At 41.2% G+C, this 16,305-nt stretch overlaps 1 protein-coding gene across 44 annotated transcripts in view; it reads right to left on the reverse strand.

Annotated features, from left to right (window-relative positions):
• Positions 1 to 7,857: 7,857 nt before the first annotated feature.
• Positions 7,858 to 16,305, reverse strand: part of DTNA (dystrobrevin alpha) — a 433,073-nt gene continuing 424,625 nt past the window's right edge. For 23 of the 44 annotated variants that reach the window (XM_081562501.1, XM_081562494.1, XM_081562485.1 and 20 more), the window contains 2 exons: positions 14,660 to 14,708; positions 7,858 to 11,511 (listed from right to left, as the gene is read on the reverse strand). In XM_081562501.1, coding sequence (XP_081418627.1) covers positions 14,691 to 14,708 — 18 coding nt within the window. In that variant the 3' untranslated portion in view covers positions 7,858 to 11,511; positions 14,660 to 14,690. The remainder of the gene's footprint in view (positions 11,512 to 14,659; positions 14,709 to 16,305) is intronic. The other 21 variants (XM_081562499.1, XM_081562488.1, XM_081562493.1 and 18 more) reach the window with 5 other exon arrangements.

Below are 16,305 nucleotides of genomic sequence, written 5' to 3' on the forward strand. Positions count from 1 at the left end.
GTCCGACTCTTTGTGACCCCATGGCCTATACAGTCCATGGAATGAATTCTCTAGGCCAGAACACTGGAATGGGTAGCCTTTCCCTTCTCCAGGGGATATTCCCAACCCAGGGATCGAACCCAGGTCTCCCGCATTGCAGTTGGATTCTTTACCAGCTGAGCCACAAGGGAAGCCCAAGAATACTGGAGTGGGTAGCCTTTCCCTTCTCCAGGGGATCTTCCTGACCCAGGAATCAAACCGGGGTCTCCTGCATTGCAGGTGGATTCTTTACCAACTGAGCTATCAGGGTAGGCTACCTTTTTTAAATAATACTTTTCATTCATATTACTATAAATTACTGCATGATTATATTTATATTTTATAATATTACTCTATTTGATCACACAGTAAATCTATAAAGATATGAAAATAGGCATATGTACACTTAATGAGAATTTGTTTCAGAATGAGATGGTAAGTGAGCTGCCTAGCGTTAAATACCCCAGACTGATACCCTGGTCTCTTGATTCCCAGAGACACTTAATTATTTTTCAGTGTATCATCTGACATCATGTAAAGTTGACAGCCAGCCAGGAGATAATGATTCAACAGTTGGAATACAATAAAATGACACATGTCATCATGAGAAAAGTCTCTAATGAAGGTCCTGGTTCAACTCAACCCAGTTCTGACCTGGTAAAAGAACAAATGCTGGGGAGTGAGTGTCAGCACTTCTTCCTGTGGGTTCCAGTAATGACACAGGCTACATTCCTCTCTATGCTTCCCCTCCTCCCTCTTTGCTTTTGGCTATTAAGACTGATTTTCACTTGACTTCAGTCAAGCCCTTCACTTAATTCTGTTTTGAATCAACGTAGGGTAAAGTCTCTCTTCTCCATCAAACCCTAACTTCAAAAGAGCTACATTTCCTTAAGCCACTGTTTTGTAGGTGACAACTAAACCCAAATGTTATCTCTTTTCATTCTTATTAAAAACATTCATGGTAATGATTTTTTTTTTTTTTTCATGGTAATGATTTATCTCATTCAAAAGTGGTTGTTGGAATTCCTAGCCCAGGTTGTTGTTGTTGAGTTGCCCAGTTGTGTCTGACTCTTTGCAACCCCGTGGACTGCAGCACATCAGGCCTCCCTGCCCCTCACCATCTCCTGGAGTTAGCCCAAGTTCATGTCCACTGTAACAGAAATGCCATCAAGCCATCTCATCCTCTGACACCCTCTTCTCTTTCTGCCCTCAATCTTTCCAAGTGTCAGGGACTTTTCCAATGAGTTAACTGTTCACATCAGATGACCAAAATACTGGAGTTTCAGCTTCAGTATCAGTCCTTCCAACGAGTATTCAGGGTTGATTTTCCTTAATCAGATTTCTTTAGATTTCATGGCTGCAGTCAACATCTGCAGTGATTTTAGAGCCCAAGAAGAGGATGTCTGTCACTGCTTCCACCTTTTCCCCTTCTATTTGCCATGAAGTAATGCCTAAGTAGCTCATTCAAAATCCTTTTTTCACCAAATTTCTGAAGACTCAGTGACAGGTGCTGAACAGAGTAACTAACAATAGGATCCTATGAAATCCCAGTTAGCCAACGAGGTGTCTGAAGTGTAACTACTGTGTGAATAACATAGACATGTTTTGGGTGATGAAGAGACTAGTGGCTTCTCACAACTCAAGGGAGTTATTCAGTAAATATTTGTTGATGGTAAAGAGCATGACTGGAAATGTTTCTCTTTGGAATTTTCTTTTCTTTTCCCAAACATCTTTACAAACGGATATTTTGTGGGATGTTGACTATAAATATTTAAGAGACTCAGTGAAAGACGAGTTCTGAGCACTTTCGACTTCCAAACTTTTGTCTGTTTTCCAGTGAGAATATACAGTAATCCATTTCAAACTCTGGCTTTCGTGGATTTAGACCAGGCTCTCGTGGAGGTAGGAATACCAGGGCAAGAATGAACCAGATTGTGATCTTTGTGCCTGGCAGTCTGACATCACTTGTAAGCTCTGCCAAAATTCCTTTGGAAGCAGATGTTCCTAGAGGGGGAATGGTAATCATTTATCCTCTTACATTTGTTCAGTAAATGCTGATTTGTGGGAAATACAAGGATTTAGGTTACAGTTACGAATAATTCACAAAGGATGTATGTTTTTTAGAGAGAATAAACATGATTATTCCAACAATTTTTTCCCCCTCTTTCCCAGAATTTCTCATATTTTACTGCAAGCTTTCCCATCCAATTACAGTCAAGGGAGGACTTGTCATATATTTCTCTCCCTTCCCCAATGTAACAGCTCTCATGTCAATCTGTGGGTAATTTACAGATCTTAGTAATATTTTAGTAATATTTTCTAATAGCTAGTCCCACATTGAAATATAAACTTCAAGCCCTCTTCTTTATATTGTAAATGCTCTCTTTCAACCAAAAAGAGTAAAATTAAAACATAAAGCTCCAAAAGAGTCAAGTCTGTTGATTTACAAACAAAGAAAACTGTGGGTTCCTTGTAAGCGCTGTGATTACAGTGGCCTTTGGTTGCTATTAAGAGGCCTTTGGCTGCTATACAGTGGCCTTTGGGGCTTCCCTTGTGGCTCAGACAGTAAAGAATCTGCCTGGAATGCAGGAGACCTGGGTTTGATCCTTTGCGGGGAAGATCCCCTGGAAAAAGGAATGACCACCCACCCCAGTATTCTTGCCTAGAGAATTCCATGGACAGAGGAGGTTGGTGGGCTACAGTCCATGGGGTCGCAGAGAGTTAGACACGACCGAGTGACTAACACTTTCACTTTGGTTGCTATAATGAATGGGTATGTATCTATATATGTATCAGAAGACTATCTCCACTGATACAAAAATATCAAGATTTTTAATATTTTTTTGCATTCAAGGAATACATACTATTTGTACATAAAGCTAAGTAAAACTGATGTAAGACTGATTTGTATTTGTGTAAGTCTACAGCCAAAAATTTCTTTATTGGCAGTTGCTATTGCTCTGAACGAGTAATCGACTACTAGTGAGGATGAAAGTTCAATCAGAGGTGAATTTGAGGTAACTGCTGAAGCATCTCACACAGGAAGTCGTGGGGCTTTTCTTGTAATTTGTGGTGTGTTCTCAAGTTCTTCTGGGTCATCAGAAATTGCTTACTATATATTTCAAAACTTCAAATATTTAGAGAGTTAAAAAGAGTATATGTTAGAACTAATTTCTTCCAGAAATTGTAGGCTAGGACCGTTCTATAATAATACATAGAGCTTCCTAGGTGGTGCTAGTGGTAAAGAACCTGCTTGCCAATGAAGGAGACATAAGAGATGCAGGTTCAGTCCCTGGGTTGGGAAGATCTTCTGGAGGAGGGCGTGGCAACCCACTCCAGTATTCTTGCCTGGAGAATCCTATGGACAGAGGAGCCTGGTGGGCTACAGTCCATGGGGTTGCAAAGAGTCGGCCATGACTGAGGTGACTTAGCAGGCAGGTGACATGCATAATGATATCTAATTTCTGCTCCATGTTCATAGCTATTCTAGAAATATTGAAGTGGTCCTTTTTATTATTTATTATTATTTAAATTGAAATATAGTTGATTTACAATGTTGTGTTAGCTTCTGGAGTGCAGCAAAGTGATTCAGTTATATGTATGAGGTAGTGATTTTTAAGTTGAGAACACAAGCTTTTACAGCTTGTACCTGATTCAATAAATAGAAAAATCTCTAAGAGGCAGATTGTATGTTTCCTCTGTACAGTCCAACCTTATATGCTTGTTTCCAGAGTCTGTTCCAACACTCACATCTCAGTGGAGAGAAGGGATAGAACAAAGAAATGGTGAAAACAGGACTGCCTTAGGCCCCTCTCTCTGAACTCATGTCTAAAGAATTTGATTCTGCTTTTAGATGAACTGAAAAATATCCTCTCTTCAAAGAAATGGGAGGTCAAGTTAAAGGCCTGGTCAAAACCCATGGGGTTGCTAAGAGCTGGACAACTTAGCAACTACACAACAACAACAAAAAAGAGTCAATCACTGTCTTAATAAAAAAAAGAAGTTCACTGTCAGCTATGCCCAAATTCAACTTGATTTTTGCAGACTCTCCTTAGCATCTGGATGTTTGAACAAGTCTTATCTGTAGGTCATCTCATTTCAGAAATCCCCAAGGTGAACACACCCATGGGTGTTCTCACTGTAGTGAATTCTGCAGCTAATATTATCCTGTGGAGCATCAGAAGGTTCCCCTAAACATGAAACTTTTGATTAGAATGGGGCTTCCCTTGTGGCTCAGTTGGTAAAGAATACACCTGCAATGTAGGAGACCTCAGTTCGATTCCTGGGTTGGGAAGATCCCCTGGAGAAGGGAACAGCTACCCACTCCAGTATTCTAGTCTGGAGAATTCACAGTCCATGCGGTCCCAAAGAGCTGGACAGGACTGAGTGACCTTCACCTTCACTTTTGATTAGGAAGGTACATTCATGGTAGGAAGGTACATTCATGGTAGATAAGCCTTTTCTGTTCTCTAAATGTCCCACAGTAGGAGAATATCTTACTTGCTTTACGATGCAGAATTCCCGGGGACTTGTTGCTGCCTGATGCATGAGTGGTCTCTTTACTTGCTTTCTTGGGAGACCAGTTCCTCCGTTTGACTGACACTGAAGCGTTTCTCAGGACTCTAGGCTTTCAGTGCAAAACTGGGTCAGTCTCAGGCAAACTGCTGACTCACTTTCTGAGAGGAGTCCTGGCTCTGTTATCAGGTCTTTTTGAAACTGTGAGGTTGGAATACAAATCAGTGCCTCCACTTCTCAGAACCGAGCATCACAACCACCTGGCTTTGGAGCACAAGCCTGGCCCCCTCAATCTCCTACTTCTGGTGCTTACCAGCATCTATTCCAGATCAATTTTCAACTCTTTCAATGTGTCTATTAAAAATCCTGGCCGTGACTACGGATAATTGGGAGAGTAGCTTGAGGAATGGTGTGTCTTCCTTATTTTTAAATATCTTCTGCATTTATTGCCCAACTATTGTACTTTTTGCTTGGCATTGGGTCCAGTGATGTTCCATACTAGTGCAGGCTTTGCTCACCACCACTGTAGAGTCAGGAAAGATGAATAGCCAAGCAATTAAGTGGGACTGGCCAAAAAGTTTTTTCCAGTTCTTCCATAATAAATTTGTTCGGCCAACCCAATACAAAGCTTAATCCTTTCACCAGGCCAGGCTAGGAAGAGGCTATAGTGTTGGAATAAATTCTGTTAGTTTTACACTTCTCACCATCACAGATTGCAACTTAGCTTTATGCTAAGTAGTAATATGAAAAACAACTGCATGCTTAAAAATTTTTTAAAGGTTATGCTCCATTTACAACAAAACATCAGCTATATTCCCTGTGTTGTATAGTACAATCTTGTAGCCTATTTTACTCCTAGTAGTTTGTAACTGTCATTCCCCACCCCACCTCCCCATATTGCAACCCCTCCTCCCCACTGGTAACCACTAGTTTGTTCTCTATATATGTGAGCTGCTTCTTTTTTGTTATATGGACTCGTTTGTTGTGCTTTTTAGATTCTACATGTAAGCAATGTCGTATAGTATTTGTCTTTGACTTATCTCTTTTAGTATAATGCCCTCCAGCTATGTTGCCACAAATAGCAAAATTTCATTCTTTTTATGGCTTAGCAGTATTCCATTGTATATATATACACCACATCTTCTTTTTTTAAAAAATTAGTTTATTTTAATTGGAGGACAGTTACTTTACAATCTTGTGGTGGCTTTTGCCATACATTGACATGATTAATCAGCCATGGGTGCACATGTGTCCCCCCATCCTAAACCCCCCTCCTACCTCCCTCCCCACCCCCATTCCCTCTGGGTTGTCCCAGAGCACCAGCTTTGCGTGCCCTGCTTCGTGCATCGAACTTGCACTGGTCATGTTTTACCTGTGGTAATATACATGTTTCAATGCTGTTCTCTCAAATCATCCCACCCTCGCCTTCTCCCACATAGTCCAAGAATCTGTTCTTTGCATCTGTGTGTCTCTTTTGCTGCCTTGTATATAGGATCGTCATTACCGTCTAAGTTCTGTGTATATATGTTAATATACTGTATTGGTGTTTCTCTTTCTGACTTACCTCACTCTGTATACTAGGCTCCAGTTTCATCCACCTCATTTGAACTGACTCAGAATGCATTCTTTTTTATAGCTGAGTAATGAGTAATATTCTATTGTGTATATGTAGCACAACTTCCTTATCCATTCACACATCTTCTTTATCAATTCATCTGTTGATAGACACTCTGGTTGCTTACATATCTTGGCAGTTGTAAATAATACTGCTGTGAACATTGGGGTGTATGCATCTTTTTGAATTAATTAAAAAAAATATGCCCAGGAGTGGAATTGGTGAGTCATATGGTAGCCCTATTTTTAGTTTTTTAAGGAAACTCCATCTTGTTTCCCATAGTGGCTGCACCAATTTACATTCCTACCAACAGTGTACAAGGGGTCCTTCTTTTCCACCTCCTGACTTGGTGGTATTTTAGAAAAAAAAAAATTGAAGACTGTCCTTTATACCACTAATGTTCATAGTACAGAGACCCTCACAATGGTTTGAAAAATGTCTTTGCTGTTGAACAAGCATGGTTATTTGTAGTGAACATTGAGAACAAGGAAGTTAGGTTGCATTTTACACGGAGTTTTCAATATTGTATCTTAGCCTTGGTTTAGGTTTTTTGGTAAAATTATACTCTTCCTATTATCCTGCTAAAATATTTGAGCCCTTCTTCATCAAAGAAGCATCTTGGATCTCTTTGCAATAGGGGGAAATATTACTCTTTTCTCATACTAACCTCCCCTCAAGGCAGCATTTTAAAAAAAGACTATAAAGGATTTTGTATTTCAGAGGATCATTGTTCCCAAGTTGGCTATGAACCAGGGAAAAAGTTCTTGCCCCAAGCTTCTCCAATGTTTGACAACCAGACCTGCCCCACTGCTCCTGACTATGCCAGTGAAATCTTAGGGGAATGTTTTGGGCGATGGTGATTCTTGGTGTACATCACAGTCTTGCATCAGGATCTGACATCTTAGAAAAAAAAAATTGATTCTGAAAAATCTCTTTTCATCTTTCCAGTGCCTCCCAGTTTTTCTTTACTTGCTCAGATAATATTTAGAACACATAATTTTCAAAGTTTAATATGTGTTGCTAGGGCAACCAGAAGACAGCAGTAGAAATTAAACCAATACCAAGGAATTGAGCGCACAACTCCTTGGATGAATCTTGGTCTCGGCTGATACAAGATCTACTGGGAGTTAGGTGAAGTCCCCATAGCCGTGGATAGAGGGACAAGCCTAATTCCTGAAACTCCTCAAGAAAGTGCACCATCTTCTCAGAAGTGGGAAATTTCTTGTGTTTTCCCTCTGTTTCTTATTTGATGGCATGCCTAGTCTACTTCTCATCTCAGCCTGGTCTGCAGATTTTTTCAGAACAAAGGCAGCACCGTAAGTTATACATCTGGATGACTAAGTACTCCTCAAATGGATAATGCGAGGATCAAATGTAAATGAAACAGGGTTTTTGGAAGTTGTAAATGATTACGCAAATGTTAGTTATTTTTTCCCAACATTTGGAATTTGGGGAAGAAAAGAAAGAAGATGAGGAGGAGAAAAAAGGAGAGGGAGTATGGATTTTTGATCTTAATCATAAAAAGGCTTTCCATGAGCAGAAGAATAGTCTTGCTATTTTTAAAAAACTGCATCCTCAAAGGCAGGAAAAGGTGAAATATTTGATCTCAATTGCTTGATCCTCAATCAACACTGACTTGTCTTTCTTAGACTAACCTCATGTTTTAGGAAACATTCATTGAAACAAAAGAACAAAATACACAAGATATAGTGTTTTTAAAAACATTTTTTAATGAAGAAATAATTCCATTCCAAAATATAGACACACAATTAAATAGTTTAATCACTTCAAAATATAACATGTCCCCAGGAGGTTCCAACACACACACATACACACAAAACAATACTTAACAGCAATACAAAAAACCCATACAATAGTAGTTTTGTTACATACCCATGAATGTTGTGAAATCTTTAGTGTCTCTGAATTGGTTACTTCAAATGGCGTCAAATTACAGTAGTCATAATTAAAAATGTCTTAGAGTTAATTAGCCTCAGGATGTGATACCTCTGATTTTTTTTTTTTTCCCTCTTTTTGGTTCAAAGGTAAAAATGCCCTTTCTTCTGAGGACATGGTGGACTTGTTGTTTGTGCGGAATCGAACCAAGGTGACTGCAGCAACCAAAGGCTGCCAGATTTACAACGTCTACCTACAGTTAACAGCCAAGAACTCATAAGGGTGGACAAAGATGATCAAAATAAAAGCAGACATCAGTGCTAAATTATGATGCAACAGTTTGGCTCATGCATATAAGAAAATACATAATATATCACAACAAAGGCCACACTCTCATGTAGTTCAGTTCACATTACTACTTACAAATGAACCTTCCCTGTCTTATAGTAGATCACTCGAGAATCCATTTTTCACAATCTCCAGCACATCTCCCTCTGACCAACCACATTTACCCCGACTTCCGTCCTGACCAACCACAACTGATTCCTGAATCCCCTACAGTAGATTTCACCCTCCTCCCTCCCTCCATTCACATGGCGCCGTGGGGGAGGGTTGGCTGTGTTAGACCAGTGCTCATTAATAGGGCATCACCTCTAATGGAGATGGATGTGCAATTCATCGTGGAACAAGAAAGAAACAACCCTCGCCAGACAGAACTGTACCTAATGGACAGGACAGGTGACACCTGCTGGGTCTGCACTTAGAACAGGCCCCAAAAGTAGATTTGGAGAGCCACGGAAAGAAACCCGCCCAAAAACACAAAAACCCAAAATAACACACGCCATTTTGTCTCGGTTACAGGACAGGGGTGCTTGAGTCTGGTCTCAGGGCTGACGTGGAGCTAAGAGAAAGAAAAGGTGGCTGGTTAGTCAGGAATCGGTCATTGGCAGCAGTCTCCAGAGTCCTTGCAATGACTTCGTACGATGGGATCGACAACTGTGTAATGGAATTGGCAATGAACACTATGATGCGGGAAGGTTACCCACGGAACAGTCCAAACCTTAGACAAACATTACGATGCAGAAACACAAAATGATAACATCTGTCAGCTCGGTCCAGGTGGTGGCTGAATGCCACCTGCAGGGTCAGGGTTCTGAGTCTGAGAACTGCCCAGCTATGATTCAGAGCTGACAGCCATGTAGGTAGCTGGGACGTAGTGGTTTTAAGTACTGAGTATGAGGCACCAGTGGCCACCTGCTCCATCTAGAGAGGTATGGGTTCACAGAGGATGGGCAGAGGGAAGGAGATGAACATTAAGATACACCAACAAAACCTGCAATAACATCCCTCTGTGCAAAGAAATCTGAGAACTGTGCAGTTGTGTCCCTTTGGTGTCAGCCTGTTCTCAGGGACATTTGTCAGGCTGGCTCTCCAGGGAAAAATGATTAAGTACATCAAGGGGCAATGTGCTCCTTGCTAATGCCAACCGAGAGCTTTACTAACCCCAAGGCAAGCGATTTTGTCCCCAAGGGCAGTCAAGGAGGTGGTATCTGACCCAACACAGAGATGGGAGCAACTGAGAGCCCTCTGCAGGGGAAGAAGGAAGAAGTTGGGCTGTCACTTCTCAGCGGGGCACCCACCAACTACCAACTCTGTGGGGTGGGAGAAGGCTTCTGCCAACCCTGGAAGCAAAATCGAATCGCTCAAACTTTGAGGATGACTCAGAACCTTTCTCGCTTATTCTGAGTAAGGCCTTTTCAGAGATTTTATTACACAACTTTCTTCTAAAGCAGTGGTTCTTCAGCTTCAGCATGCATCAGAATCACCTGGAAGGTTCAAACACAGATGACGGGGCCCCAACCCCGGAATTTCTGATTCAGTAGGACTGACGTTAGGGCCTAAGAATCTGCATTTCTAATAAATTCCCCAGGTGATGCTGGCACTGCTGGTCCAGGGACCACATTTCAAGAACCACTGTTCTAGAATGATGTTCTCTTCTTTCTTTTAAATGAGAAACAGGAATCCAGAGAAGCTGCCAATTTAAGGATAATGTATCTACTATGTTGCAGGATTTTTATTTCATCAAATCTTGAAACGAGTAGAAGATTATTTTTTTCATTTCCCCAGAATCCCTAAGGGAGGTCTTTGGGCGCTCCCCAGAGGGCCCTCAGAAAGGACCATCAGCAGAGTCATTCATTTTCCCTTCCTTGACAGTCCTTTTGCACATCAGCTTTTCACGGAGTGCAAAATGCCAGCTCCACTTAGGAAAGCCTGTTTCCTCTCATGTGACCACAGGAGGCTGCATGCAGAACACCAGGTAGCCAGCTAAGGCAAAACACATTCAGAAAGAAAAGGAGAGCGAACGTTTGCAAGCGCACTTTAAGCCTGTACATTTAAAGCTGAAAGGCCTCCAAACGACCTGATAGGGGAACTGGTGGATGAGCGGTGCTGTTAGAAACATGCTCCCTAAAGCTAAACCGAAAGGAACCAGCCGTGGAAGAGCAGAGATAACTTGAGTCCATTGGGGGGGATCTTATGGCACCTGTGGTTTATAAACAGCTTTAGTAACGAGTATTTCAAAACAGAGTTCACAGTTTTTAAGAAGATCTGTGCTGATTTTAAAAACTAGATTCTATACAATTTGAATGTTGCCTTTTTTTTTTTTTTTGGAATATGATCTCTATTTGGAAAAAAAATATTTACACTAAATTCTATGGCTGATTGGTTAAGGGTATCTTGAAAGAAAACAACCCCAAGTTGGAAAGAAGCCGCAGAGACTGGATTCTCCTGGTGGGTTTGGTTCAAGCCTCTGCTCTGAGACTTGGAGACAAGTGCAGACCATGCAGGCCAAGGACCCTTCTTGGCTTTGGGGCTCTGAGTCTGTACCCTCAGGAACCAAATCCTTTGGGCTCAGTGAATAACTGCAAGTGGTTGTTTTTTTTCCAGTTGCTGTGAAAAAAAAAATGTACAGTGTATATAGTCAACTGTTTTGCTAAAATCTCAGATAATTCAGAAATGAAACTCCTAGCTATAAACAGTATTAGTAATGTCGTTGTAAACTGACCAGGTTCAATATCATGTGCAAAGGTAAGATGCTTATTAATACTGCCATTGCTAGTAACAGCAGCATGGGATTTCAGCCTGTGTTTTCATTTCGAGGGATGAGCCATGTTACAGAAGATGTAGCTGATAAGTTAGCTTTGAACAGAAGTCTTATATATATATTTTTTCCTTCTCAAAACACACGTCTATGAACTACAAATCTTAGAACAAAAAGTTAGCTGCACTATAGCCGGCAGAACACAGTCTTTAGGGGGCGGGGGTCTGTCGGGAGCGGCTGCATGTGGTGGGTCCTCTCTTCCGTGAGCTGAGGCTGCTGCCAGGCTGCTGTCTTCTCCTCTGGGGGTGCAGCTCTGTCCTTCATCACCAGCTCTCCTGTTACTTGCATCTGTCTGACTATAGCTTGCCTGGGAATAAGCAATGTGTAATTTTTTTTTTTTTAAAGATGGAAACTGTTCTCTAAATTAGAGTTATGAAGCTTAGAATCCTCCCTTTCCCCCGCCCCGAAACACACACACACACACACACTCCTTTCTTCCTCTGACAATCAGGAATGAACGTCTTGGAACACTGGGCTACTGCATCTTTCTGATAGAAGAGAGGACAAGAATCCTCCATGCTGAGACTCCTGCCTAGTGGGCACCTAAGGCATCTGGAAGGTTCAAGCAACATAAACAGAAATATCTGTGCTGTCTTTTGGACAAGGAGATGAGAACACTGACTCACCATCAGAATGCCATGCTAATTAAAAAAAAATCCACCTTTGATCTTCCGTCCTCCAATTTCTGAAGTTAGGATGTAGCTGGCCAAGGCGAGTGGAGTACTATGTGGCCAGAGGGATGGAAAAGGGACCAACCTAAGATTTGAGTAGGCCAAAATGGAACCATGGTGGACTCTAATTTGGGTGCTAAGCTTTATGTGTACTGTTTCTTCCCACATGGCTAGCTGAAAAGCAATACAACAGGTTTCTCTCTATTAACTCTTGTTAGTGTGTTGGTAAGTGCCTATTTATCTTCAAAGAGGCCTTAGGATTTTCTTGAGCAGAGGATGGGTCTTCCATGTTTCTGGTGTTTCACCTTTTGCCTTTTAGTCATGTAGGGCTCTGCTTCGTGGATGCTAATTGACTTTGAGCTGATGAAATCTACTTTAGGACCCTTGCAGAAGGTATGTATATATTTTGGGATAATTTCTGGTCTTGCAGTATAGCCAGAAAGTTCAAGTGAATAGATTTCAACACATAACTGTTCTACAATTTCAGCTGTCTTTCTTGGCTTCATCAAGAAAAATTACAGTAGGGTAGAACTAGCTGCAAAGATGAAAACAACTAGTTCCTGCATTGTTCCATCAGATCTTAAATTAATTTTGTCTGAGTTGGTGATTTGGTGACAGACTGGTTTATATTTAGAATCCTGTGGAAGGCCAGCTACGTAGGTAAGGATGTGGTAAATAGCAGAGGTCACAATTGTTTTAAGTTTTATTGGAAATAAAATTTGAAACAGAAGATTAAAATCTTTGGCATTTATGGACAAGAACCAAATATTCCTTTTTATCTTGGTTTATGTCCAGGGCTGGGGCTTCTGTAGTAAAGAATCCACCTGCCAATGCAGGAGACACGGGTTTGATCCCAGGGTTGGGAAGATGCCCTGGAGAAGGAAATGGCAACCCACTCCAGTATTCTTGCCTGAGAAATCTCATGAACAGAGGAGCTTGGCAGGCTACAGTCCATGGGTGGCAAAAGAATTGGACATGACTTAGCAACTAAACAAAAAATGTCAAAGGCATTTTATTAGGCTTTTTAAAGAAGTATCTTTTTGTAAGAACTGCCTACTGATGTTTAAATAATGTGCATAACAAAAGTGATCAAATTGCTAGAGTTCAGAGAAAGAAAATGCTATGAAAGGAAATGTCTTGCTCCTCTGGGAAAGTAACTGGAGTGAATATTTTCAGAAATTGCTCTTGGGAACTTTTTCACTATAGTCATGGTGAATCAGGAGAACTCGTGGTGTAGTAATCTCAAGTCCAAGGGAGACAGACTAAAATGTACTCAATAAGATCTTTCCTTTTATACCAAAAGGGCCTCACAGCTCAAAAAATATATTTCATAATAACAATTACACCTTGATTTTTACTTGCTTCATCTTAACCTGAGGACCGAGACAGGAGGCCAGCAGTGTTTCAGCTAGAATGTATTCAATACTAACTGATATATCATTTAGAAGACATATATTCCTTTTTCAACTTAGCAGCCAGGGTTGAGTTTCCTCTCAACTGCACTGTAGACTTATGAGATTCCATGGGTGGGAATAGACTGAAGAACTAAAATAGTTACAAGTCCTTGGTCTTATACAGTCATGACTGTGAGAAGTGTATTAGCTTTGAATTGTAATGTGGGACATCTAAATGGCCATGAACTGGAGCCAGAGGAGCCATCAGACTCATGGGACAGTGTAGCTGAAGGTGTGTCAAATCGTAGCACAAAGTCGAATCCCAACCTTATTCACCTAAGTAGAGAGAGTAAGCTAGTTCTGAGTCTTGGGGGTTCTCATACACTCACATAATAATTATTGTCACTTCCAGGGACTGAACTGCTTGTAAAGCACTAAGCAGAGGGCTAGGCATGTATGTGTGCGCTCAGAATGAAATGATAGTGTGTCTGCCACTAGGTTAAGCTGTAACTTGGTGTATCCCAGGGAGTAGGACTCCTCCATGAGGTAGGTATTATGATACATGTTGTACAGTGGGAACAGAGGCTCATAGAGGTCTAAGCAATTTTTCAAAGATTATGCTGCTAGGATTTGATGGAACTCATTTTTGAAATCAGTCTGTTAGAGTCCAGACCCTAAGCTTCAGACCACTATAGTCAAGTGGTCCTTGCCAATCACATGCTAGTCTCTTTAAATTAAAACAAAAAAACTACTGAGAATTTCCCACGTATTTAGGTAAATCTCTGAAGGTGGGGGATCACAAGCCACAGAAAAGGTATTTTAAATTAATTTATATCTTGCTGAGTTCCATGATGGGTGTGAATTAGCTGTTCCAAAAACATAAGGCTGTGGAAGCTTCCCTCTATGCTTTGCTTCTTTTGTTTTCTTTAGTAATTCGTGTTTTTGATTTCACTGGTTAAGGTGCACACTTTGATCTTTTGGGCCCTAAGTACAGCAGGGCTAAGGAGCTGACTCATTTCTGCAAGTGCTGAGCAAGCTTGAATTTTTCTCTCGCAAGTGCCAGAGAGGTTGAAAACTTGGATACAGTTATGGATCAGCAAATTGGCTTTAGAGCTGCACATTTCTGGGGCATCTTTGGGTTATAGAAATTCCTCTGCCAGTTTGCCTAATTCTTAGAGTAAAAAGTGAACTCCCAAGGTTGTCTGCCAAATCACCACTGGACTAGAACAATATGTTTCATGGCCCAGGATGATTCTTTGCTATCAGCAGGGAAAGAAGATAGTTTACCATAGAAAAAAACCTAAGAGACAGTGATTGTGCATGTAGGTTACAAGTGATCAGAATCCAGGGTACAGTGACCACATTTCCTCCTAAATAAGTGGATACTTACTTGAGAGGAGAGTGATAAAAGGATATTGCATTCAACCTTGCAAGCTGACCTGCGGGTGACAAAGGACACAAACAAGAAAGGTGACATGTCAAGTCTGTGATGCAGTCAAGCTGGTGAATTATTTGGTTGGAAGCCATGCAGAAAGATAGATAGACAGACAGATAGAGAGAATCCAGGGAACGAAAGTAACTTTCTGACGCATCCAACAGCTCATAGAGCAGTCAAGGAAAAACCACTTCAACCTTCTCCAGGGCATATAACACATGGACCCGTTACAATCTCTTTGCCCTTTTCTTTGTCTTTTCTTTGAAGTCACTGGTTGTGGTGAGGAAAGGAGAGAGATAGAGAAGGAGCTTAAAATCTACCAGAGATGGCAGGAACTCCAATGGAAGCTGATGCTGTTAATAGAATTTTCTTTCATTTTGCTTGTATCAGGTTACATCTCTAGTTCATTAAAATAAATAAAAATCTAATACCTTATATGAAATGATTCCTCTTAAAAAAAAATTAAAATTTCAGTTATGGTTGTCGCCAAAATCCAGAAATTAATGTGGGTTCCCAGAGGGAGGTCTAATAGGCACCTCTAATAGCATGAACCAGAATATTGATTATTTAACCACCTCTCTCTCTCCTTCCATGCAGCAGGGCCAAAAGGAGATATATGTAGGAATGCCACCCCTCAGAGTTCCCAGAGACATCTGGGGCTTTATCCGGGCTAATTTCCTCCTGTGGACAGGCCATCGAAGCTACAAAGAAAAACGTCCTCCCTGGTGTACATTCGAGGCAAGTCTGATTATGCAGGATTCATGTGCGGTTTTACATATCTGGTCACTGTTTGTTTACCTAGGCCCACATTGGAGTTATTCTGAAACACAACTGTTAAATTGAAAAGGCTACTGGAACATTCCAAAGAGGCAAAACTTCTGTTTTATATTGTCAAGGTGGGGTGGGTAGACTTCCCTCTTGCTCTATTCTTCTTGGGAAAACATTTCCAAGCAATCTACAGATGTATGAGGAGTAGATAACTTATCTTATCTGCTTTTCTTTCTTCCAATAACAGAGTAAGAGAGAGCTACTGCTCCTAAGATGGTGGAAAAGACTTATCTGGATATTGGACAGAAAGCCTGACCTGATAAAATAACCCACTGGGGCCTGGGGGGGCAGTAGGTCTCAACCATCCAAATACCCCTGTCCTCCCAGAACCCCAGCAAGACACAGGGAGGGGAAATGTACAAGGTAAATAAACAGGGCAGTAGGACAATCTCCATGGGGAAAATGCATCCCTGGAGGGATAATATTATTCTCCATTGCATGTGTTATGTCAGGTGAATTCTCAGATGGATTAACATGCTATCCAGGATATATGACAATCTGTCCAACCACACCCTGCTGAATGGGGGCCTACAGTTCCCCCAACATTTCTAGCTGAGGTTTGTCACTCTTTGACTTCTTAACATTTGATACGAGGCAGGCAGGCAAGTGATTCAAGGACAGAGGTATACTTATGCTTAGTCAATTTCCTTATGCCCTGTGGCCCACACAAGGGCATAGAATCCCAGAGTATTCATGGGGGACTGGTTCCAGGACACCTCCATCCCACAGATGCCAGCATCCATGGATACTCAAAGTCCCTTCCAGTTGAACCT

Source organism: Giraffa tippelskirchi, chromosome 14, assembly GCF_054371585.1.
Source record: "Giraffa tippelskirchi isolate mGirTip1 chromosome 14, T2T-mGirTip1v1.2.pri, whole genome shotgun sequence".
Taxonomy (NCBI): domain Eukaryota; kingdom Metazoa; phylum Chordata; class Mammalia; order Artiodactyla; family Giraffidae; genus Giraffa; species Giraffa tippelskirchi.